The sequence below is a fragment of the Jaculus jaculus genome, chromosome 15 (assembly GCF_020740685.1).
Source record: "Jaculus jaculus isolate mJacJac1 chromosome 15, mJacJac1.mat.Y.cur, whole genome shotgun sequence".
NCBI lineage: Eukaryota > Metazoa > Chordata > Mammalia > Rodentia > Dipodidae > Jaculus > Jaculus jaculus.
In genome coordinates this window covers 60,165,151-60,189,663 of record NC_059116.1, presented here as the reverse complement: position 1 = coordinate 60,189,663, position 24,513 = coordinate 60,165,151, and the positions used below count along the sequence as shown (strand labels likewise).

The 24,513-nt window shown below is 37.3% G+C and overlaps 1 protein-coding gene across 1 annotated transcript in view; it reads left to right on the top strand.

Annotated features, from left to right (window-relative positions):
• The window catches only part of Malrd1 (MAM and LDL receptor class A domain containing 1), a 771,085-nt gene that overhangs the window by 140,715 nt on the left and 605,857 nt on the right, over positions 1-24,513 (top strand). Inside the window, exons 15-17 of the mRNA XM_045134762.1 lie at positions 20,422-20,574; positions 20,946-21,051; positions 21,849-22,216. Of these exons, the coding sequence (XP_044990697.1) occupies positions 20,422-20,574; positions 20,946-21,051; positions 21,849-22,216 (627 nt within the window). The remainder of the gene's footprint in view (positions 1-20,421; positions 20,575-20,945; positions 21,052-21,848; positions 22,217-24,513) is intronic.

Genomic DNA, 24,513 nt, shown 5'->3' with positions numbered 1-24,513 from the left:
CAATTAGACCCTCCTTGTTAATGAAAATGGGTCGTGCATTGTGGAGTTAGCCCCTACTTATTAGTATGATAAATGTCTCTGCAAATCATGACCCAACATGTAACTCTGACATTCTTTCCGCCCCCTCTTCCGCAAGATTTCCCTGAGCCATGTTGGGTTCATTTTTGGTCTGGTAAAAGCACATTTTTTTTTTAATTTTTATTAACATTTTCCATGATTATAAAATATATCCCATGGTAATTCCCTCCCTCCCCATCCCCACACTTTCCCGTTTGAAATTCCATTCTCATTCATATTACCTCCCCATTACAATCATTGTAATTACATATATACAATATCAACCTATTAAGTATCCTCCTCCCTTCCTTTCTCCACCCTTTATGTCTCCTTTTCAACTTACTGGCCTCTGCTACTAAGTATTTTCATTCTCACACAGAAGCCCAGTCATCTGTAGCTAGGATCCCCATATGAGAGAGAACATGTGGCACTTGGCTTTCTGGGCCTGGGTTACCTGACTTAGTATAATACTTTCCAGGTCCATCCATTTTTCTGCAAATTTCATAACTTCATTTTTCTTTACCGCTGAGTAGAACTCCATTGTATAAATGTCCCACATCTTCATTATCCACTCATCTGTTGAGGGACATCTAGGCTGGTTCCATTTCCCAGCTATTATAAATTGAGCAGCAATAAACATGGTTGAGCATGTACTTCTAAGGAAATGAGATGAGTCCTTTGGATATATGCCTAGGAGTGCTATAGCTGGGTCATATGGTAGATCAATCTCTAGCTGCTTTAGGAACCTCCACACTGTTTTCCACAATGGCTGGACCAGATTGCATTCCCACCAGCAGTGCAGAAGGGTTCCTTTTTTTCCACATCCCCGCCAACATTTATGATCATTTGTTTTCATGATGGTGGCCATTCTGACAGGAGTGAGATGGAATCTCAATGTAGTTTTAATCTGCATTTCCCTGATGACTAGTGACGTAGAACATTTTTTTAGGTGCTTATATGCCATTCGTATTTCTTCCTTTGAGAACTCTCTATTTAGCTCCTTAGCCCATTTTTTGATTGGCTTGTTTGATTCCTTATTGGTTAACTTTTTGAGTTCTTTGTATATCCTAGATATTAATCCTCTATCAGATATATAGCTGGCAAAGATTTTTTTCCATTCTGTAGGTTGCCTCTTTGCTTTTTTCACTGTGTCCTTTGCGGTGCAAAATCTTTGTAATTTCATTAGGTCCCAGTGGTTAATCTGTGGTTTTATTGCCTGAGCAATTGGGGATGTATTCAGAAAGTCTTTGCCAAGACCAATATGTTGAAGGGTTTCCCCTACTTTTTCCTCTAGCAGTTTCAAAGTTTCTGGTCTGATGTTAAGGTCTTTAATCCATTTGGACTTAATTCTTGTGCATGGTGAGAGAGAAGAATCTATTTTCATCCTTCTGCAGATATTTATCCAGTTTTCAAAACACCATTTGCTGAAGAGGCTGTCTCTTCTCCAATGAGTATTTTTGGCATTTTTATCGAATATCAGGTGGCTATAGCTACTTGGGCTTACATCTGGGTCCTCTATTCTGTTCCACTGATCTACATGTCTGTTTTTGTGCCAGTACCATGCTGTTTTTGTTACTATGGCTCTGTAGTATAGGTTAAAATCAGGTATGGTGATACCACCAGCCTCTTTTTTGTTGCTCAGTATTATTTTAGATATTCGAGGTTTTTTGTGATTCCAAATGAATTTTTGGATTGTTTTTTCTATTTCCATGAAGAAAGCCTTTGGAATTTTGATAGGGATTGCATTAAATGTGTAGATTGCTTTAGGTAAGATTGCCATTTTCATGATATTGATTCTTCCAAGCCAAGAACAAGGGATGTTTCTCCACTTTCTAGTGTCTTCTGCAATTTCTCGCTTGAGTGTTTTAAAGTTCTCATTGTATAGATTCTTTACTTCCTTGGTTAGGTTTATTCCAAGGTATTTTATTTTTTTTTGATGCAATTGTGAATGGGAGTGATTCTCTGATTTCATCCTCTGTGCGTTTGTTGTTAGCATATACGAAGGCTACTGATTTCTGTGTATTTATTTTGTATCCTGCTACATTGCTGTAGGTTTTGATCAGCTCTAACAGCTTGCTAGTAGAGTCTTTAGGGTCCTTTGTGTATAGAATCATGTCATCTGCAAATAATGATAACTTGATTTCTTCCTTTCCAATTTGTATCCCTTTTATGTGTGTCTCTTGCCTTATTGCTATGGCTAAGACTTCCAAAACTATATTAAATAGAAGTGGAGACAGTGGACACCCTTGTCTTGTTCCTGATTTTAGTGGAAAAGCTTCCAGTTTTTCCCCATTTAGTAATATGTTGGCTGTAGGCTTGTCATAAATAGCCTTTATTATATTGAGATATGTTCCTTCTATTCCCAGTCTCTGTAGGACTTTTATCATGAAGGGATGTTGGATTTTGTCAAATGCTTTCTCTGCATCTAATGAGATGATCATGTGATTTTTGTCCTTCAACCCATTTATGTAATGTATTACATTTATAGATTTGCGTATGTTGAACCATCCCTGCATCTCTGGGATAAAGCCTACTTGGTCAGGGTGAATGATCTTTTTGATATACTCTTGTATTCTGTTTGCCAATATTTTGTTGAGAATTTTTGCATCTATGTTCATGAGGGAGATTGGTCTGTAATTTTCTTTTTTTGTTCTATCTTTGCCTGGTTTTGGTATCAGGGTGATGCTGGCCTCATAGAAGGAGTTTGGTAGGATTCCTTCTTTTTCTATTTCCTGGAAAAGCTTAAGAAGCAATGGTGTTAGCTCTTCCTTAAAAGTCTGGTAAAATTCAGCAGTGAATCCATCCGGGCCTGGGCTTTTTTTAGTTGGGAGATTATTGATAACTCTTTGGATCTCCATGTTTGTTATAGGTCTATTTAAGTGATTAATCTCAGTTTGATTTAATTTAGGTAGGTCATATAGATCAAGGAAATCATCCATTTCTTTCAGATTTTCATACTTTGTGGAGTATATGCTTTTATAGTATGTCCCTATAATTTTTTGAATTTCTCTGGAATCTGTTGTGATGTTACCTTGTTCATCTCTGATTTTATTAATTTGTGTCTCTTCTCTCTTTCTTTTGGTCAGATTTGCTAAGGGTTTATCAATCTTGTTTATCCTTTCAAAGAACCAACTCTTTGTTTCATTAATTCTTTGGATTGTTCTTTTTGTTTCTATTTCATTAATTTCTGCCCTAATCTTTATTATTTCTTCCCGTCTACTAATTTTTGGTTTGCCTTGTTCTTCTTTTTCCAAGGCTTTAAGGCGAAGCATTAGGTCATTTACTTGCGACCTTTCTAATTTCTTAATATAGGCACTTAAGGCTATAAATTTACCTCTTAGAACTGCCTTCATTGTGTCCCAGAGATTTTGGTATGTTGTGTTCTCATTATCATTTGACTCTATAAATTTTTTGATTTCCTTTTTGATTTCTTCATTGACCCACTCATCATTTAGTAGTGTATTGTTTAGTTTCCATGATTTTGTGTATGCTCTATAGCCTTTCTTGCTACTGATTTGTAGTTTAATTCCATTGTGGTCATATAGAATGCAAGGAATTATTTCAATTTTCCTGAATTTGTTAAGATTTGCTTTGTGTCCTAATATATGGTCTATTTTAGAGAATGTTCCATGTGCTGCTGAAAAGAATGTATATTCTGCAGCCTTTGGATGAAATGTCCTGTATATATCTGTTAGGTCCATTCCTTCTATGACCTCATTTAGTCCAGATGCCTCTCTGTTTATTCTTTCCCTGGATGACCTGTCAATTGATGAGAGTGGGGTGTTAAAGTCACCCACCACCACTGTGTTTGGTGTAATCTGTGACCTTAGTTCTAATAGTGTTTGTTTGACGAATTTGGGAGCCCCCATGTTAGGTGCATATATGTTTAGGATTGTAATGTCCTCCTGTTGGAGTGTGCCCTTAATCAATATAAAGTGACCTTCCTTAACTTTCTTGACTAACGTCGGACTAAAGTCTACCCTGTCTGATATTAGGATAGCAACCCCTGCTTGTTTTCTAGGCCCATTTGCTTGAAACACCGTCTTCCAACCTTTCACCCTAAGATAATGTCTATCCTTTGTAGAAAGCTGAGTTTCTTGGAGACAACAAATTGTAGGATCCTGCTTTTTAACCCAGTCTGCAAATCTATGTCTTTTCGTTGGGGCGTTGAGACCGTTGATATTAAGAGATATTATTGAAAGGTGTGTATTTATGTTTGCCATTTGTGTGTGTGTGTGTGTGTGTTACTTGTTCTACCTGTGCTCTCTTCTGTTAACTGGTATTTGAGTATAGCTGGTTTTTTCTAGGTTCCTTATATGTGTGCTTTTCCTTTTCTTCAGCATGGAGGATTCTATCAAGTATTTTCTGTAGAGCTGGTTTTGTCTTCAAATACTCCTTTAACCTGCTTTTGTCATGGAATGTCTTTATTTCTCCATCTATTTGGATGGATAACTTTGCAGGATAAAGTAACCTTGGTTGACAGTTGTTATCTTTCAGAACTTGGAATATATCACTCCAAGCCCTTCTGGCTTTAAAAGTTTGTGTTGAATAATCTGCTGTAATCCTGATGGGCTTGCTTTTGTAGGTAACTTGATTTTTCTCTCTAACTGCTTTCAATATTTTTTCTTTGGTTTGTGTGTTTGGAAGTTTGAGTATAATGTGGCGAGGAGAGTTTCTTTCTGGGTTTTGTCTGGCTGGGGTTCTAAAGGCTTCCTGTATCTGTATTGGCACCTCTTTCCCAATTTGGGGAAAATTTTCCTCTATGATTTTGTTGAAGATGCCTACTATGCCTCTGGAGTGGAGTTCTTCTCCTTCTACTATGCCCTGAATTCTTATATTGGATCTTTTCATAGTGTCCCGAATATCTTGAAATTCCTACTCATACTTTTGTATAAGTTTGTCTTTCTCTTTGTTGGACTGCATTAGGTCTGCCACCTGATCTTCTAGCTTATATATTCTGTCCTCTCCCTCATCCATCCTACTTGTGAGATTTTCTACAGAGTTTTTTATTTCATTAACTGTGTTCTTCATTGCTAGTAATTCTGACTGGTTTTTCTTTATTATTTCTATTTCCCTATTTATGTCTTGTATTGCCTTCTTTATTTCATTAAATTGGTGTCCTGCCTCTTCTTTGATTCCTTTGATTTCCTCTTTGATTTCCTCTTTGATTTCTTCTTTGATTGTTTTCATGTGTTCTTTGACCTCTTTGAACATATTTATAATTATTCTTTTGAACTCTTTCTCAGGCATTTCCTCTAACTCTTTCTCACTGGAGGACATTTCTGATGCATTAATACTTTTAGGTGGATTTATATCGTCTTGCTTTTTAGTGTTATAATGTATATATTTTTGCATCTTGGATTAAGTTAATGCTTGGATTTTCTAGCTAGCTGTGTATTCTTAGCTGTATCAATTGATTTGATGTAATATATTTTCAGGGTAGGACCTTAAGGTATTAGGTGTGGCTCTTAAGAGTCTCAGAGTATCTACAAAGATGTTCTTAGGGGTTGAGTTTCCCTGCTATAGGAGTATTCAAGCAGGTTGAGTGGAATAAAATACTGGTAGATTCTAAAATTTAACTAAACACTGTACACATTCAATCATAAACAGCCCCGAGTATGTATGCAAGAGTAGTTATTATAATGACCAGATCCTCTATCAACAAAGAGGTTTAGATTTCTGGTCTGTTGAGGTATCCAAGTCAGCTTGTGACCAAGTGAGACCCTTCCCTGGTGCAATCCCAGTTACCTTGGGTGATTGTGGTCTCAGTCAGGTTGCTGCCTGGGTCGTCGGGCTGCTGTTCTGATTTCTGGAGCTGGGCACTTGCTTTTCCTACGGGGCAAACTGAGCCGCTGCTGCTGCCTCTGCTGCTGTTGTAGCTGCCACCACCGGAGCCACCACCGCTGCTGAAGCTGCCGCTGCCGTGTCCACCGCTGCGGGATCTGCCGCCGCTGCCGCTCCTGGGTCCGCTGCTGCTGGGGCCACTGGTACCGGTGCTGGAGCAGCTGAAGTTGCTGCCGAACTCTGCTCCTGCTTGGGTCCTGCTGTCAGCCCAGGTTGGCGTGGCCGGTCCCGGGCCGCTGCTGTGTTCGCTGGAGCTGTGTTCAGGCGGTGGGGGAGGGGAGGGAGCCGCGGCTGCTCTGGTTGTATCGCTGTTCCACGTGTGCTTCTACCTCGCGGTCTGCTCTTCCCTCCGTTGCTCGCTGCCGCTCTCCCCTCACGTTTCCCGAGTTGCGGAGAGCGCGGTGTGAGGGGAAAATCCCGCACCTGGCTTGTCCTGCGGCTCGAGCCGAGAGTCCGGCGGCTTTCTGCCGCTCCGCGGCTGCGGCGGGTGGCCGAGCCGCCCCGGAGCCGCTGTTCCCACCTGTGCAGGCTCTGGATGCTCTGGAACTCTTCTACTTCTCCGCTGCCGCCTCAATTTCCTATACACCTCACTTTTTAGTAAAAGTGTGTATTTTGCTGAGTTTTTTTGGTCTTTTTCCCCCCTAGGCTGCTTTGGCGTGGTACCTACGCCGCCATCTTAACCGGAAGTCAAAAGCACATTTTTAATAATCATGTTTGCTGTCTTGGAGTCTAAAATTTGAAATAAACGTATGATTGATACAAAAATAAATTAATCATAATGTGTTATAGACAGCTTCAAAAAGACAAAAGTGGATTGGAGAGATGACTTAGTGGTTAAGGTATTTGCCTGCAAAGCCAAAGGACCCATTTTGATTCCCCAGGACCCATGTAAGCCAGATGCACAAGGTGCCAGATGTGTCTGAAGTTCATTTACATCCACTAGAGGCCATGGAGTGCCCATTTTCTCTCTGTGTGTGTTTCTTTCTCTCTCCGTCAAATAAAAAATAAATAAATTTTAAAAATAAAAAAAAGTGTTATATGACATTTTAAAAGTCAAACTCGTAGATTCCAGTAGAACACAAATGACTAGGGATTGCAGGATAGGGATAAATTAAAAGTTATTTATCACTAGGCATAACATTTCAGTCAGGTAAGATATTCATTTAATTCTGTAGGTAGTTGCTATAAAACATTATATCATAGTCATCTACAATATATTACATACCTAAACCTTTTTAAGAAAAAAAAGATCATATTGCTTTCTTATCATGCTAAACTCAAACTTCAAAAAAAAAAATGTGGTATAAACACGACTTTACTAAGTACATTTGATATTTTAATGATTTTGTTCTAAGTACTGGTCATTCTAGAATCACTGATGACTAAGACCTATATAGTGCTCATCAATGTTCTTTAAATGACAGTTCTCCAAAATATATCATATTATGTTCATAAAATATGTATCATGGCTAGTTGCTTATAATTTTATATCTTCAGATATAAAAATTTATATCTTTTGTTTTTTTCTTTGTCAGTATTGTATATTCACTCTCATTAGCATATAAAAGTGAAAGAAGAATCACATATTTTGTTTACCTAATATGAAAGCCAAGGTAGTCGTTAGGTAAGACAATGGAAGAATATGGATGTGCTTTTAAAGTGTTCTGAAGCCCATTCTTTTAGAGGTTTGTCCAACAGACTGTGCAGACCATAGATCAGAGTAAAGAGAAAATTCTTGTGGCATTGTTGGATTATGATATATTGACCACTAGTTATCTTTAACAGCATCAATCTGTAACATGACATTTAATTGCATTACTCTATAACAAGATATTTGGCTAATAATAAAGGGAGATAATTTTTTCTTGTAAACCTTAGTATATTAAAATGGATTCAGAGGTCTGGAGAGATGGCTTAGTGGTTAAACACTTGCCTGTGAAGCCTAAGGACCCTGGTTCGAGACTCAATTCCCCAGGACCCACATTAGCCAGATGCATAAGGGGGCTTACATGTCTGGAGTTCGTTTGCAGTGGCTGGTGGCCCTGGCACACCCAATCTCTCTCTCTCTCCCTTCCTCCCTCTCTCTCTCTATCTGCCTCTTTCTCTCTCTGTCTGTCGCTCTCAAATAAATAAAGAAAAATGAACAAAAAAATTTTTTAAAAATGGGTTCAGAAATATATCCAGACATAACAGATACAAAATTATCAACCATGACACTAAGAGAATCCAATGGGAAATTAGTCTCTTAAATAAATGGTGCTTTGGAAAATGGACTCATGTGTCAAAGAATAAAAATGATCCTAATTTTATAGAACTCCAAAAATCCAAAGTGGATAAAAGATCTAAACCTATGATCTGAAATAATAAGTCTCCTAAAAGATAATGTAGCATAAGAGTTCTATGTAGAACTATTTAAGTCATAAAACTCCTAGAATATAATGTAGATGAAACACCCATGACATTAGTGTTGACAATGAATGGACATCAAAAAGCAAAATGAAACAAGGGAACTACATTGAACTGCAGTGCTCATGAACAACAAAGGAAGCAAGTAAATGAAAAGGTTTTCTGCAGATTGAGAATATATTTGATAACTATATATATTAGAAAGGGACGTACTGCAGTCAGCTTCTTGTTGCTGAATAAACACCCAACCACATGCTGCTTATGAGAGCAAAAGGTTTATCTCAGGCTTACAAAATTCAAGAGAAAGCCATCAATGATGGAAGATGCTGGCTCACTTCTGTAGATCCAAGAAGAGAGACACTACCAATAGCCAGTCACATGAACAGCTAGCACTCAAACTGCACTCCAAACACCTTACTGTGAGACTAAATACCTGTCCCCAAACATACTTTAAAGCTAGATTCCAAGAACTGGCCCCAAGTCACACCTCTTCCAGCCAGACTGCTGGAAATTTAAACTGCCAGCCTGAATCTCTGGGGCCATACATTCAAACGACCACATTCTTCCCTAGTACCATCAACTTATAAACATCTCACACAAATGCATTTAGTTCAACTTTATCATTGTTCATAAATCCCAAGTCTCAGCTGAGATTTAAGACTTCTCTTAACTTGTATCAAAGCACAAGTTACACTACTTGTAACATAATGGCCTAGAGGTAATATTTCCATTGCAATAAGGAATAACAATGAAAGACTGGACCAATATATATCAGTAACCATAAGGTAAACATCAGACATCTGCAGTTTCAACTCCAACTTCCATAACGAGTGATGAAAGTCTCTGAATTCCAATTCCACCCCTCCAGCTGACTTGGTCACAGCCTGTGCAAACTTCCCATCCTGAGCCACCAACTCTCCATGACAACCATTTCACAGTTCTGGTGTTTCTAAAACATCTTCAAGTCTGCACTGCAATCCGTGGTCCATCTTCACAACTCCACAGAGTTGCATCACTAGGCCTCTGAATTGGGATTTCTACTCTGGGATTTCCAGTGCATCTCAGCAGTGTCTTCTGGAGCCATGTTGCTCATCCAGGGACCCTTTCTCCCAGCACTGTCATGCTTGAAAAACCATTACCACGTGTGTGGCCTATGGTCACATTTGTAAATCCAGCAGGGAGAAACCTTGACATTGAAGAATAGGTTACTTCCTTAGAATTTTTCCTCTAAGTCACCTCCTTGCAAAAAATAAATAAATAAATAAATAAATAAATAAATAAATAAATAAATAAATAAAATCTGTATTCTTACTCATTTGACCCTTTCCTGAGTGGATTTCAGCCTTGGGCATCTTTTCCATTGTCCTAATGCAAAGCAGTTGGCATATCCTTAATGGTAATGTCATAGTCAATTGAACAATTGAACTTCAGTAACCTAAAACCAGTCCCTATTCCAGTAACATTACTTGAGTTTTTCCTATGATAAACCATACATTTCTCATTCCTTTCTGTTCTTTACCATCTGCCACATACATCAGTTCATTACTTTTAAATTTAACCTTTCTCAAGTTCTTTGGGCTTCAGCAGAATGCTCCTTTCCTACTAGTATTCAAGTTCCAAGAACTTTCTCCACTTCCTCTTTGAAAGCTCATCAGCCAATCCTTCCTAGTCCACAATTCTCTCTGTATTTAGCATTTTCAAGCTTTTACCAGAATAGCCCATAAAACTTTGTTTACCACACTGTGAGGCTTCAGTAATCCCAAGACCTTCCACATTCTACCAGCACATAAAGTTCAAAGACCAAAATCCACATGGTCAGATTCATCACAACATGCTGGAGGTGCTATTCCCCCCAAATGCCTGCATCCCTAGAGGCCGCTGTACCCTCAAGTTGCCTGTGTCTTAGAGTGTTATCCCCCAAGATGCTCGTGTCACAGAAGACTGCAATTAGAATCCTTTGTCATTGTGTGCAGCTGTGGAACAAGTTCCTAAACAAGCAACAGAATGTTTCTGATCCATTCAAAAGAAAAATCCCTAGTACAGGCAAGACCAACATTGTTTAATATATTTAAAAGAAAATTTAATAGATTCCTGTGTCTAGGCAGGGCACAATAGTGTGGATTTGGAGCTGAGACTCTTGCTTGATGGTCTATATTCTATGCAGCCCTTCCTGAACACTAACAGTTTATTATACTTCTATCCACATATTACCCAGGCTCTGACCTTTCAAGGTCATTGTTGCACTGAAGATGAGTTTTTCCAGATGCTGGGAAGGGCTGCACAGCAGTTGAAAATTGAATGTCATGGTGGAGATTCACTTTTAGGTTGGAAACCATGTTTTGACACTCCTACGATGCCAAGTGGTAGCGTGCGCGTGCGCGCGCACACACACACACACACACACACACACACACACACACACACACAATTGTCTTTCCTCTTCCCTTTCTATTGCCATTTTTCCCCTCCTTCTCTTTTCTCTCTGTCTGAATCTTTCTTTCTCTCTTTATCTCTCTCTTTCTCCCTTCCAGTTAAACCACGCAGTTTATGATGTTTAAGTTTCTCAATATTGACTCATGATAAGTGAAGTGCAGGCATGTCATTTAATGATGGAAATATATTCTAAGAATTTCATTATTTAAGAAAAGATTTTGCCCTTAAAAAGAATTCCCTTATTATGTTACTGGGATAATGTTGTACTTACAGCATATTAAATGGCTCCAATGACTTAAAGTGATACGATCTTATTAAAATCACCATGATATACATCATTGAACTATTGTTATATGTTGCATGACTTTGTCTAAATAACAGGGCAGGTAGAACCCCTCTCCACAGGATTATACATGGTAAAAGGACAGGATGTAGAGTGAAATTAGATATGAGTTTTCCTTGGACATGGTATAATCACATGAGATCATAAAAGTTCATGCCAGTGTCATGCCCAGGGGGATGCTGCCACTACAAAGAATTAGACAAGCAATCTATTTGTCAACATTCAAAAGAAATGTTTAAAATTTTCTGGAAATCTTAACCCTCAAGCCAAACCTACCCTCAGTGCCCTGGAGTGGGGATAAGCACTGAGAAGAGTGAGTGCCAGCTGACAAACAGGGATGCAACTACAAAATCCTCGAATGGGAAGTTGTTTCTGGAGAAAGCTCATCATTTTTGTCACATAAAACCAAGAAGTGGAAAAAAGCCCATTAATTCTCACTTATTGAGATCATTGATCATAGAGGAAAAGTGAAGGATATGTCCCTAGACAGGTAGAATGTGGTAAATAGCCCATGATATTCTGATCAATCTCTGCTATGAAGACAATTATGTTGTTAAATTGGGGGAATTCAAAATAGTAGAGGGAATATGTGATACTTCATAGTTGAAAGTTCTATTGAGATTAAAATCTGGATGTTTATTTTTAAAAACTCTTGTTATGATTATTTGTAATTAAAATTTTAATGCTGCTTCCAATGATCTTTGGAGAATGATTTTTTTTTCCTGTGCCACTTCTTTGAGCTTATTTGGTATATTATTTTTTCACTGTGAAGTTTATACATTAGAACTATAAGTAGATTTTTTTTTAATTTAACTACTCAGGTCTTTCTCTTTTCTTCTCTGCCTAGTACTTTTCTCTGCCTTCCTTCTTTTTTAAGTTTACCTCTGCATAAGAAGTACAAAGCAGGTATAGTTTTTCAACAAAGTCTTGTAGTACATCCCCCCACAGGGAGTGAGACCTCTACTTCCTTCTGATGCCCACCAACCTGCCTCTGGCTGGCAGACATACAGAGCAAGGATGAAGCAGTAGCCTCGCGCTCTCACCTACTCCTTGTGAGTGACAATGTCTAAAGTGCAGTGATAAGCTCTATCTGCTTTTAAGTAAAGTGAGGCACAAATACATTAAATTCATTAAATACCAGAGCCCTTTCTACCCTCAAAACAGTTCAGGCCCGAGGTTGGACTGCAAAGTGATCTCAGGGTTGATTTTCACTTTGCCATTTGTAAAGTTCTCAAATATAAATATCCTAATATATAGGGATAGTTTTCAAGATGGTATGAAAATCGTCTCATAGTTGTTAAGTTCTAGTACCTATATATTTTGAGTGTTCTCATCATCTTGCTGCATGTATGTGAAAGATACAGAAAGAAGTTTTCCTTTGATGAGGAACCCAGTGAGAGAATTTGAACAATTTTGTCAGTCAAATTTGTCAATTAGATCATGATGATGATGATAATGACTTGATAATGATGACCATTTAACACCTTGCTATAAGAAATGCTATGGAGAATGCAAAGTTGTTTAGTTTCTTTTCACTGAAGTGGAGGGTAGTTCATAACTTTAATAGAAAACATCCACAAAAATGTCACTAATAGCATAAACATATATTTCCTCATTGATGATAAATAAGAACTAGGATCAACAACATAGAAAATGACACTTGGATATTTTTTGGGGGAGGAAAATTTTGGGATTTTGAAAGTAAAGATATTTCTTGGTATCCACTAGACATAATGAAAGTTGGCTAGAAACAGTAACTACAACAAAAATAATTACAGAATGAGATTGTGGATAAAATTTTGAGTGAGACAACTGGCTTGAAGACTTTTCATCTTGAAATTGATTTTCCATACTTGGGGTGGTGAGTAATATGGAGAGTGCCTAGAAAGACAGGATGGTACTGGAGCTGGTATTGTGTAGTACTACTTACTGATTTCAATTTGATTTATTTACTCAGTAACATTTATTAAGCACTAAACTTGTCTTCCTAGTTATTTATAGAATATTATAAAAGGATATTGTTGCTATTTATGGACTTTACAAAATTCTAAGAGGAAAATATCAGAAGCTCTCATGCAGATATGTTAATGTTGAGATTCCTACCTTTGATAACCAGGAAAAGGTCTAATCCAGAATTGAGTCCTTGAGTCAAGTTCAAGGGGAAGGTTTACTTTAGTTATGCCAACTAGGAAAACATTAACATGTAGATTAAATTTAGAACCAGAGACTAGATGGTTTCTCTTATAGTAATCAATATAAATGATATTGGGTAAAAAGAAGGTGTCATGGCTTGAATGGATGTCTCTCAATTGACTCAGGAGTTCATTAAAAAGCCTGCATCTTGGATCTTGTGCCATTGTGGGTGGATCCTAGAGTCCTAGTGTTGGAACTAAAATAAGCAAAGTGCTGGAGCTTTGCCTGGAGCTCCGGAAGTGTGCTTGCCTGTACTGCTGGTGTTCGCTTTTGGCTTTTCTGTCTCTCTCTCTGCTTGGTCATATAAAGAGGGAACAACTTCTTCTACCATTATGGAACTTCCCCTAGGTCTGTAAACTACAAATAAATTCCTTTCTCCCATACAGTGCCTAGTTTGGAAGTTCATCCCAGCAAGCTGATGCTGACTGCTACAGACAGTAAAGGAAGAGCCAGCAAAGATAGGGAAAAGCAGCAAGAGAAAAAGAATGAAAGAAATCCAAAGAATTTGCTGTCTTAGAAGACAAGTGAACGCAATGCTCTTAGGAAGATAAGACATACTATAAAATGCCTGAGGAGTCAAGATGAGGGCTGACAATTGAAGTCGTTTATATACAACAAAATGCTATACCTGTGAACCTTGATAAAAGAGTTAAAATTGTGAGTGAGATACAAAAGGAAATTGGAGAAGTGGTTAACCTTTGACAACCTCTTCCTTTGAGTTTACAAATGAAATTGTAGAAATAAGGTGGTAGCTGTCATAAGTTATGAGAGCAAAAGATTTCACATGTTTGGCTAGGCTATGTCTTATTTATTCCTCTGGGGTTTGTAAAGAGGAATCAGTTAAATAACAAATACTTCACAAAGGCAGTCATAAACTTGTACTCCCTGTTATGAATTTGTAAAGCTTACCAAAACGTATGCTTACTTGACGTGCAGGAGTGCACACGTTTGCCTGTGCTCACCAGGAGGGGTGAGATGGCACTGACAGTGCCTGGTAGTAATAGTGGCTGTAACTCTGCCCACATTTATGAGAAAAACACTAATAAAATGTCATAAAGTGGAAAGGGTTGCTAGACAAACAAGAGTATTTTAGAGAAAAAAAAAACATGATAGAAGTAAGCTATAGTAACATAGGTGAACAAGAGATGGTATTTAGAAAGAATTTATTATGGTTTCTCTAAGAGTAGGTAGAAATTAGTGATTCACTTATAAAATAATTAATTTTCTGCTTTGTCAAGTTTTCATATGATTATTATACAGTTAATACGTATCTTTTCTCAGACTAAGTTGATGATCTCAAATATTTGCACTTATTGACAGAAGCCTAGTTACATAAAGAGCTAGGACAGAAATATGTTAAATTGAAACTGAAATTATTTGGCTATATGTCTCAAGAAGCTTTCTTGTATCCTATCCCAGGGCACCCTCTGTATCACTAATTGTGACATTTCACATTTTCAAGATCTGACTTCAATGCAAGTTCATTAATCTCCTCTTACTTTAGGAACATTTAATTCTTCAATTTTATTTTATGATGGTATGTGCCTGATATTAAAAATTGTCATATAGCTAGATCCCATTTCCTCTTATAATTATATTGTGGATTATTCTAGAAAACAATGCTGACCTTCTCTCAGATCTCTTTAAAGGAATTACTGTATTTTCAGAGTCTAAATAAATATTTGGAGAATATTTCTAACAATTTTTTTAATTTTTTTAATTTTTAATTTTTTATTTATTTGAGATAGACAGACACAGAGAGAAAGGCAGATAGAGGGAGAGAGAGAATGGGCGTGCCAGGGCTTCCAGCCTCTGCAAACGAACTCCAGACGCGTGCGCCTCCTTGTGCATCTGGCTAACGTGGGACCTGGGGAACCGAGCCTCGAACCGGGGTCCTTAGGCTTCACAGGCAAGCGCTTAACCGCTAAGCCATCTCTCTAGCCCTTTCTAACAATTTTTAAATTAATAGTCATATAAAAACACATTTCTAGGAGTATCCTGAACATAGATGAGGAAATAAAAGGAAAACTCATGTAGGCACACTATTTTGAAACTACTGAAAATCTTTAAAACAAGGAAAGCCTTTAAAGTACCTAGAATAAAGTATAAATCCCCTTCAAGTGATAATTATTAGGCCATGGTAACAGCAAGCATGGAAACCAGAAGATGATGGGGCTTATCATTAGAATTGAAAGGTTATATGCTGACCATTCATTTCCCATCATTACCTGGTGCATTTATTTTCTGTTCGTCTGCTACGTTTTCTTCATATGTGACAAACTACTACAACTAAGTGACTTAAAATAGAACACATTTATTGCAGTTGGCTCTCTATTTCCACATATTTTGCACCTGGTAATTCAAGTCATTGCAAGTCAAAAGTATATGTAAATAAAACATTTATTCTTTTTTTTTTTAAATTTTTTTTATTTATTTATTTGAGAGCGACAGACATAGAGTGAAAGACAGATAGAGGGAGAGAGAGAATGGGCGCGACAGGGCTTCCAGCCTCTGCAAACGAACTCCAGACGCGTGCGCCCCCTTGTGCATCTGGCTAACGTGGGACCTGGAGAACCGAGCCTCGAACCGGGGTCCTTAGGCTTCACAGGCAAGCGCTTAACCGCTTAACCGCTAAGCCATCTCTCCAGCCCCAAACATTTATTCTTGTATTGAATACATATAGACTTCGGGGCCATTATTTCCAAAACTGTATGATATTTGTAATGTTTATATCATGTAATATATAATTAAACATGATTCAAAGCATATGGGAGACTTATGTAGGCTCTATGTAAATACTGTGGCATTGTAGATCAGAGAGTTGAGTACTTAAGGCTGAGGAGAATTTTGGGGAGAGTGTATGGAACAAAATCTGTCCATAGCAAAGGACAATATCAGTTCTGAAGGTCAGAAGCACAAGGTGACATTTAATTCTTTGCTTGGTGCCTTACAAGGCTGTAATCAAAAGGTCTGCTAATATTTCTCATCTAGAGTGCGTACAAAGTATCTATTTCATGTTTATGACAGGCTGTTGGCAGGGTTTGCTTTTTTTGTGGTTACAACACTGAGGTCTTTTTTTATTTCTTACTATTTATTCAGTTTTTTAAATCATGTTATTGAATGGCTATATTCTTTCTCATGTGGCACTTTTTATCCAGTAGTGACATTTCAAGTTTAAATAAGTAAATGACATTATTTATTTCTGTTCCCCTGACTGTTTTTTTAATTAAGATAGAACACATATGACATGATATTTATTTACTATCAGAGTTATTTTTCTGTGGCATTTAAGTATCATTAGTGTATCTATATTGTACAGTTATTACCACCATCCATCTCTAACACTTAAAATCCCTCATAAACTCTGTCCCTATTAAACAATAACTTCATTCCCCTCACCATGCATTTACATGCAACTATCATTGATGTCTTACTGTAGAATCAGGACTATTTTATCTTATATAAGTAGATCCTTTCGTCACTGCCTACTATGCCTGGTTTATTTCACAAAGAAAAATGTCCTTACATCTCATGTATAGCATAAACAAGAATTTTCCTTTGTTAAAGAAATGAAAAATAAATTTTGTTCTTTATAACTCTGTGTGCAGATCCTTGGATTTCACATTAATTGTTAATAATGCTTCTATTACTACAGCAGATTGTTTAATCTTTGAGGAATTGCCATAATATTTTCTATCTTTCCCCATGTTACATTTACATAAGAATACAAGAATACAAAATGTTTCTAAATTCTGTACATTTTCATCAACATTTTCTATTTTGCAAGTATTTTATAATAGTATATTAATTATTAAAAAGTTATGGCCTTCTTGGTAACATTTCATTATAAATATAATGTAATTTATTCATATTTACCTGCTTTTACCCTCTTTTATCTTCCCTTCCCTCTCTGTCTTCCCTAATACCTCCCTTAAGATGTTCTGTTGCTCCTGCCCCCCACCAACATCCCACACCCATCTTCTAGATTTAACATGAGATTCTTGTTGTATGACTCGGACTATTTCACTAGAAATGACATGATTTTTTTTCCTTATTATGGCTGAATAAATGTTGACTGTATACATATGCCACATTTGCTTTATCCATTCAATTAATCTATCTTCATTACTTGGCTGTTATTGATAGTGGATAATTCTCAGATAAATGGATGTACAGGTGTTTCTGTGGTATGATGACTTTGATTCCTTTGGATATATCTAAGTCATATCACAGTTTCACTTAGTTTTTTCCGAAGTTTCCCTCTGATTTCCATGGTACCTGGGCAAACTGGCATTCCCCCAGACTTAGAAGGTTTTCTTTTCCCCTAAATACTCACAAGCATTTATTACTTTTATATTTTCTTGATTGTAGCTACTCTTCCTGTGAACAAATATAATCTACCTGATTAATGTTTTCCTGATAGTTAAAAATGATGAGCATGCCAGGTGTGGTGGTGCACGCCTTTAATCCCAGCACTTGAGAGGCAGAGGTAGGAGGATTGCCATGAATTCAAGGCCACCCTGAGACTCCATAGTGAATTCCAGGTCAGCCTGGGCTAAAGTGAGACCCTACCTCAAAAAACCAAAAAAAAAAAAAAAATGATGAGCACTTTTCCATTTAATCTATAGGTTATTAGACATATGTTCTTTGAAGTTGAATAGTATTCAGTTCATTTGTGTATTTTTGGTTGGATTATTTATTTTCTGATATTTAATTTTTGAGTTCTTTGTATATTCTAGATATCAATTTCTTATTTGTTGAATGTATGCAAAATTTTTCTCTTTCTTTTGGATGTATACTTTTAATTTGATGAAATCCTATTTATTGGTTTATGATTTTATCTTCTGAGCTATTGGAATCTTATTCAGGAGTATGTTGCCTATACCTATATCTTGAAGTGTTTCTCCTATGACTTCTTGGAGCACATTTAAATTTCAGGTATTAAATAAGGACATACAATCTATTATGAGCTGTTTTACACAGGATGAGAGATAGGGATCTGGTTTGAGTTTTGCATAGGGGCTATACAATTTCCCTAGCACAAACATTAACTAAACTGTCTATTTTCCAATGTGAGATTTTGTCATCTTTGTCATGAATCATATTGCTAAAGCTATGAGATATTCTTTCTGAATTTTCTGTTCTACTGATCTACATGTCTGTTTGATGGCAATAACATGCTGCTTTAGTTAGTATGGATCTGTAGAAAAGTTGAAGTAGGGTATTCTAATGCCTCTAGCATCCCTCCTTTTGCTTAGAATTGCTATTTGGATCTTTGTAAATGTGTATATATGTAGCCATACATTGAGTTCATATGTGTGTAGGTGCATATGTGTTTAGGTGTGTGCACACAGGTTCACACATGCATGTGGAAGCTAGAGGACAATCTCAAGAGTCCTCCTCATGAATTATTCTTCTTCTGCTGCTGCTGCCACTGCCAGATCTATCCATTTTCTTTCAAATTGGATAATTTTACTTCTATTTTTTATATTTTTATTTATTTATTTGTAAGAAGAGAAAGAGAGAGAGAGAGATTTGTCATGGCAGTGCCTCCAGTCAGTGCAAACAAACTCCAGACCATTTGACACCTTGTGCATATGGCTTATGTGGGTCCTGGGGAATTAAATCTGAGTCCTTTGGCTCTGTCAGCAAGTACCTTAACTGCTAAGCCATAATTTGACTTTTCTTTGTAGCTAAATAAAATTTAATTGTGTAGATGTACCACATCTTTATTATCCATTCATTAGTTGATGAATATCTGGCTGACTCCATTTCCTAGCTTCTATAAATAAAGCAGCAATAAATATGGATGAGCAAGTATCACTGTAGAACAGTCCTTAGTGCATACAGCCAGGAGTAATATAGTCAGATCATATGGTAGTTGTTTTATTTTTAATATTTTATGTATCTATTTAGGAGAGAGGGGGGGATGGTCTTACCAGGGCTTCTAACCACTGCGACAACTCCAGACACATGTACCACCTTGTGCATCTGTCTTACATGTATAACAAAGTTATTGAACCTGGGTCCTTAGGCTTCTCAGGCACTAAACAATCTCTTCAGCCCAGCAGTTGTATATTTCCCTTTGTAGAAGACCTTCATGCTGATTTAGTAGCTGTATCAACCTATACTCCCAATTACAGTGAATAAGTGGGCCTTGTTCACTGCATCCTCATCATTTGTGGTTATCTGATTTCTTGATTGTAGCCATTATGGATAGGGTGAGATAGAATCTCAAAGTAGTTTTGTTTTGTATCCCCTAAATTACTAAGAATGTTGGACAATATTTAAAATATTTATTTCATTCCCAGCTCTTCTATATTGGTTTTTGGGATTGAACACAGGTGTTCATGTGTGCAAAGCAAGCTCTTTCCAGACTGAGTCATCTCCTCATTTTCTCAGCTCCTTCTCTTAGTTTGCAAAGAATCACAACTATGATCACCCCACCTACTGTGTAGAGTTGTTGTGAAAATACATTTATAGAAAATACTCAACCGAGTATATTTATAGGTACTTGATTTGTTATAATTCTACACTGTTACTCGTATTCTTGCTTTTTCTTTCCCTTTCCCCCATTCTTTCCTACAACTTTTCTAAAAGTTTTTGTTAAAGTAAACATTTCTCTGCATATATACTTTAGAAGAGGCAAAATTAATTTTTTCTTCACAAGTAAGTTGATATATATAATTATTTGTAGCATCTTAACTTTTGTGAAAACATAGAGTTCACATCATATAAAGGGAGAGGATATTGAGTTTTTTAAATACGTTTTTTTCAAAGAAGCAGCTAAGTTTCACCATATAAAATGTAATTTTTACATATGTAAGCCTTCCAACTGATATAAAAGGAAACAAAATGACTCTTGGATGTTGGCAAGTTTAAGCAATTTCATAAGCACTATTGTTGGGTAATTCTGTGTCATAGAAGGAGTATTTGGAAAAATAATTGAATTTCATGAATTTGGAATTTTAATTTCTAGGAAAAACCACACCTCCATTCTCCAGACTAGAAGGACTCTTTCCCTTCTCTTTGTTGAATATCTTTGACTTAGGAAGAGTGCTAAGATAATTTTCACTTGAGTGTTGCCTCTTCAAAGCAGAGTATCCTGTGGAGAATGACCTAAGAGCTCATTTTCTGTTCTTCAGTTACCAATTGTGATTTTGAAGAGGACAGCTGTGGTTGGTTTGAAGCCATCAGTGGTGACCATTTTGACTGGGTGTGGAACTCCCAGAGTGACCTCTCTGCTGGTTTGAAGCAACAAGCCCCACCGAAGGATCACACTCACAACACAGCTCAAGGTACAGATTTGCCCAGAAAGGCTGTTGCTTCTTCTGCTTACTGCCTCAGGATGGGAAATCACAACAAATAGAGGCACCATACTGCCAAGATGGTAGTTATGTGAGCATAAGATAATTTTTCTATGTGTGATACAGATGGGTAATTGATACATTTTTTGACTATATTAATTGAAATTATTAATTGCTTTTGACATCATTTAAACTCAATATTAGTAACAGTTCATTGTTTTTAAAAAGCAAATTTAACAATCAGTATTGACAATTATACATAATTTAAATTTTAGTTCAGCATGAAAGTTGATATATGGTTAAGAGACAGACATCTCCCGGTACAATCCAGTAGAATGACTGATGATTTTATGTGTAAATAGGACATTTTATGTTCATTATGAAGAACATCAGCATATTCTCTCAAGTTGCTAAACTCCAGAGTCCAACCTTCAGCCAGACGGGACCTGGATGCACACTGTCATTCTGGTAAGTATGCACAACGATCGTGAATTACCCTGGTGGGCTCTGGCTGCAGCCATACATGCAGACACTTGATGTCGGTTTTAGTTTCACACACATTATACTGTAGTTACAACACTAACCTCACCCAGTTTTACCTTAGTAGCATCATCAATATTTGTTGTTTTCTAAAGTGAAAGGGGCTCTTCCCTCTATCAGTGGATTATGATTTAATCTAAAAGGCTTCCCGTGTTCTTTATGAAGAGTTTCTTGAGAAAACTTCCCAGGGTTGTGAGAATCACAAGGTATGCACCTCAGTAGAAAAGGTCTCCTAATGCAGCACCTTAATTACCATAAGAAAGAAAAGTGTGTATGATTATGACTTGCTAATACATGACTCTGTTGAGTAAGAGTCTGTTCAGTATCTGAACTCTCATACATTGTTGTTTCCTTTTTCCTGTGTTTGCTCTGATTACTCCTGTGATGCAGCACATGACAAGAAGCAGCTCAAGGAATTAAAGGGAGTATTCTTGATTACAGTTTTGAAGTGATATTTTTCTAAAATAATGGAGGCGGCATTGAAGCAGGAGTAGATTGCCTACTGGTCACATTGCACACAGAGCTAGAACGGGTGAAAGACAAAGCAAGGAGTGGGCCAAGCTGCAAAACTTCAAGCCCAGCACAATGGCACACTTCCTCCAGCAAGGACACGACCCAAAGGTTCTACTACCTTCCCAAGCAGTGCCACCAGCTGGGGACCAAGCGTTCAAACGCACGAGATTCTGGGGGCCATTTCACATTCAAATGACAACACTTTCTTTCAGGTTTTATAACTATGGCCTGTCAGTTGGAGCAGCTGAGCTTCAGCTACATATGGAAAATTCCAATGACAGCACACCACTTTGGAGAGTGTTATATAACCAGGGCCACCAGTGGTCAGAAGCTAAGGTTCAACTGGGGCGCCTCACTAAACCCTTCTACCTGTCACTAGAAAAAGTCAGCCTGGGAGTCTATGATGGAGTCTCAGCCATTGATGACATCCAGTTTGATAACTGTACACTGCCTCTTCCTGCCGAGAGTTGCGAGGGGGCAGAGCACTTCTGGTGCCAACACACGAAAGCCTGCATAGAAAGGCATCACTTATGTGATCTGGTGGATGACTGTGGAGACCGTACTGATGAACTTGACTGTGGTAAGTTGTTTGAGGGAGAGGAGGGTCTTTTAACCCCTCTATTTTGAAAGTGTTGACCTTGATTATTCTGGCATTTTAGCCAATAAAGCCAATGACCCCAAGCCTTGCTCTATAATTGATAAAGAGTGTATCGTTAATTAGTTAAAGATTTCAATCTTTATTAAGTAGGTTTATAAACTAACTAAGCATGATTGTTCTCTCCCTTCATGGGCCTTACAGTCTAATTGAAAATATAAATATCCAAATATTCCTTAAAGAACTATACATGGTGGTGGTAATAGCACAGGAATTTCTACTGGTGATGATTTAGCTGAGATATAAAAGTAATGAGGCAAACTTCCATTGAAAAGCACTGAAGTGCGACTGTGAGACAGATACAAGCTGGAGAGTCTGGACCAAAGAGATGGAAGAGGGTAAAGCACAAATGTGGAGGTGCATGAAGCTGGATTCAAAGATCTTGGCAGCCCAAGATGAAGTAAATATTATTTGTTTAAAAGTTCTTAAGCATTGCCATATTTGTAAATGTCCCAATGGATATGGCATAATAATTGGATTTGAGGAGAACAGATTAAGGAACTCCATTAGGGATTTGCAGAAGCCCACCAGAGACTGGCTAGTAGTGAGTTGCTTTGATAACAGGAATGAGGCTGGTGAAGTAGTTATGACTGACTTCAATTATGCTGTGACTTTTGGGAGTGGAAAGTAAGTGATAGAATTTAGTCCTAGTTTTCTGCTTTCAATTACCAAAAAGTTTGTGGTTATCATGATTATGTGGGTACTACACTTTAATGAAACTAGCTCCAGTAGGGTACGACACACACATCACAAATTAGAAGATAATAGTACTTTTAACTACAAAATTATGCCACACAAAAAATACATCTTTCCTTGGATTCAAATTCCTTCTCCAAAACCAGCAATGATTCCTAAATTTCAAGGTATGTGTTTATCAAATTACAAAAATAATTTGAAATGAAGGCAGATCCACAGACTCAGCATATCATAGGAAATATATAAGTTTAAGTTTATTTAAGTTTTCTCTTTTGCTTGTGTGTGTGTACACACACATGTATGTACATGAGCACATGTACACGTATTTATGCACATTAATGAGCCCATGAAGATGCAGACCACATGTTCTTATCTCCTTCAGCGGGGGCACTCAGCTACAGAGGCTGTGGCATCCTATTCATCCTCTAAGGGTTCTTACTTGAGCTTACTTGAGCTACAGTCTCTGACAAGATGGCATCCCCTTTCTGCTCCATAGATGAAGACTGACACCTGGGAGGACAGCATGTGCCCCAGTTCAAGTCACAGTGACTTTCAGTCACAAGTGAGACTTTAGAGGGAAAGTCATCTCCTCACTGCCATTTGCTTACTTAGTTCCCTTCATAAAGTCTGACCTCCTGTTCTGGAATTTGAGGCAGATGATTGGTTCTTACACACCAAGCACCACTACTATGATGAATACTTAATGACAACTGAAATATGGTTTTTTTAAAAAACTAACATAATGTAAATGAAGCTAAAATGTAGAATATTAATGAACTAGAAATCTCAACCCCTTAGCACAGTACTGCCAAATGTAAGTTTTATCCCATGTATTATAAAGTATATACTTGGTGTCAACAAAATTCTCATGTCATGGAGGATGAATGTGACCTGATGTTTTTGTACAAAACTGAGTTTCAGGGAGCCCAGCACATTCCTCCTAAGTCTGAAGTGTTCTAGTAACAGAAGGCTGTTAGAACTGTAGAAGCCTCAGCTTCCTTTAAATATCATATAAAACTGTGTTAGTATAATCACTGTGGAAACCAGTGTGAATAGTCTTCAAAAAAACTGAAATAGAGCTACCATATGACCCAGTTGTATACTGAGTATAGCCCCAAATAAGTCAATGCTACACAATAGACATTCCTATATAGCTATGCAAGGTATAGAATCACATAAGTGCCCATCCAGGAAGAAATGGAGAAATAAAATGTAGAATATGTAGAAAATATAATATTGTTCAACCATCAGGAAGAACAAAATCATGTTATATCTAGAAAAATAAGTATAATAGAGTCTATCATATTAAATTAAATAAGCTAGTCTCAAGTGTGAAAAATGGCATTCTTTCAGTCATATGTAAAATCTAACGGGAAAAAGACACATAAAAGTAGAAGAGGAATTATTAGGGAATGGAAAGGGAATAAAGAAGAGGCAGCAAGGGAGGAAAATGAAGGATTGTAGGAGGGATAGATGTGATCAAATCATTCTATTGCATGCATCAAACATCACAATGAAACTCAATA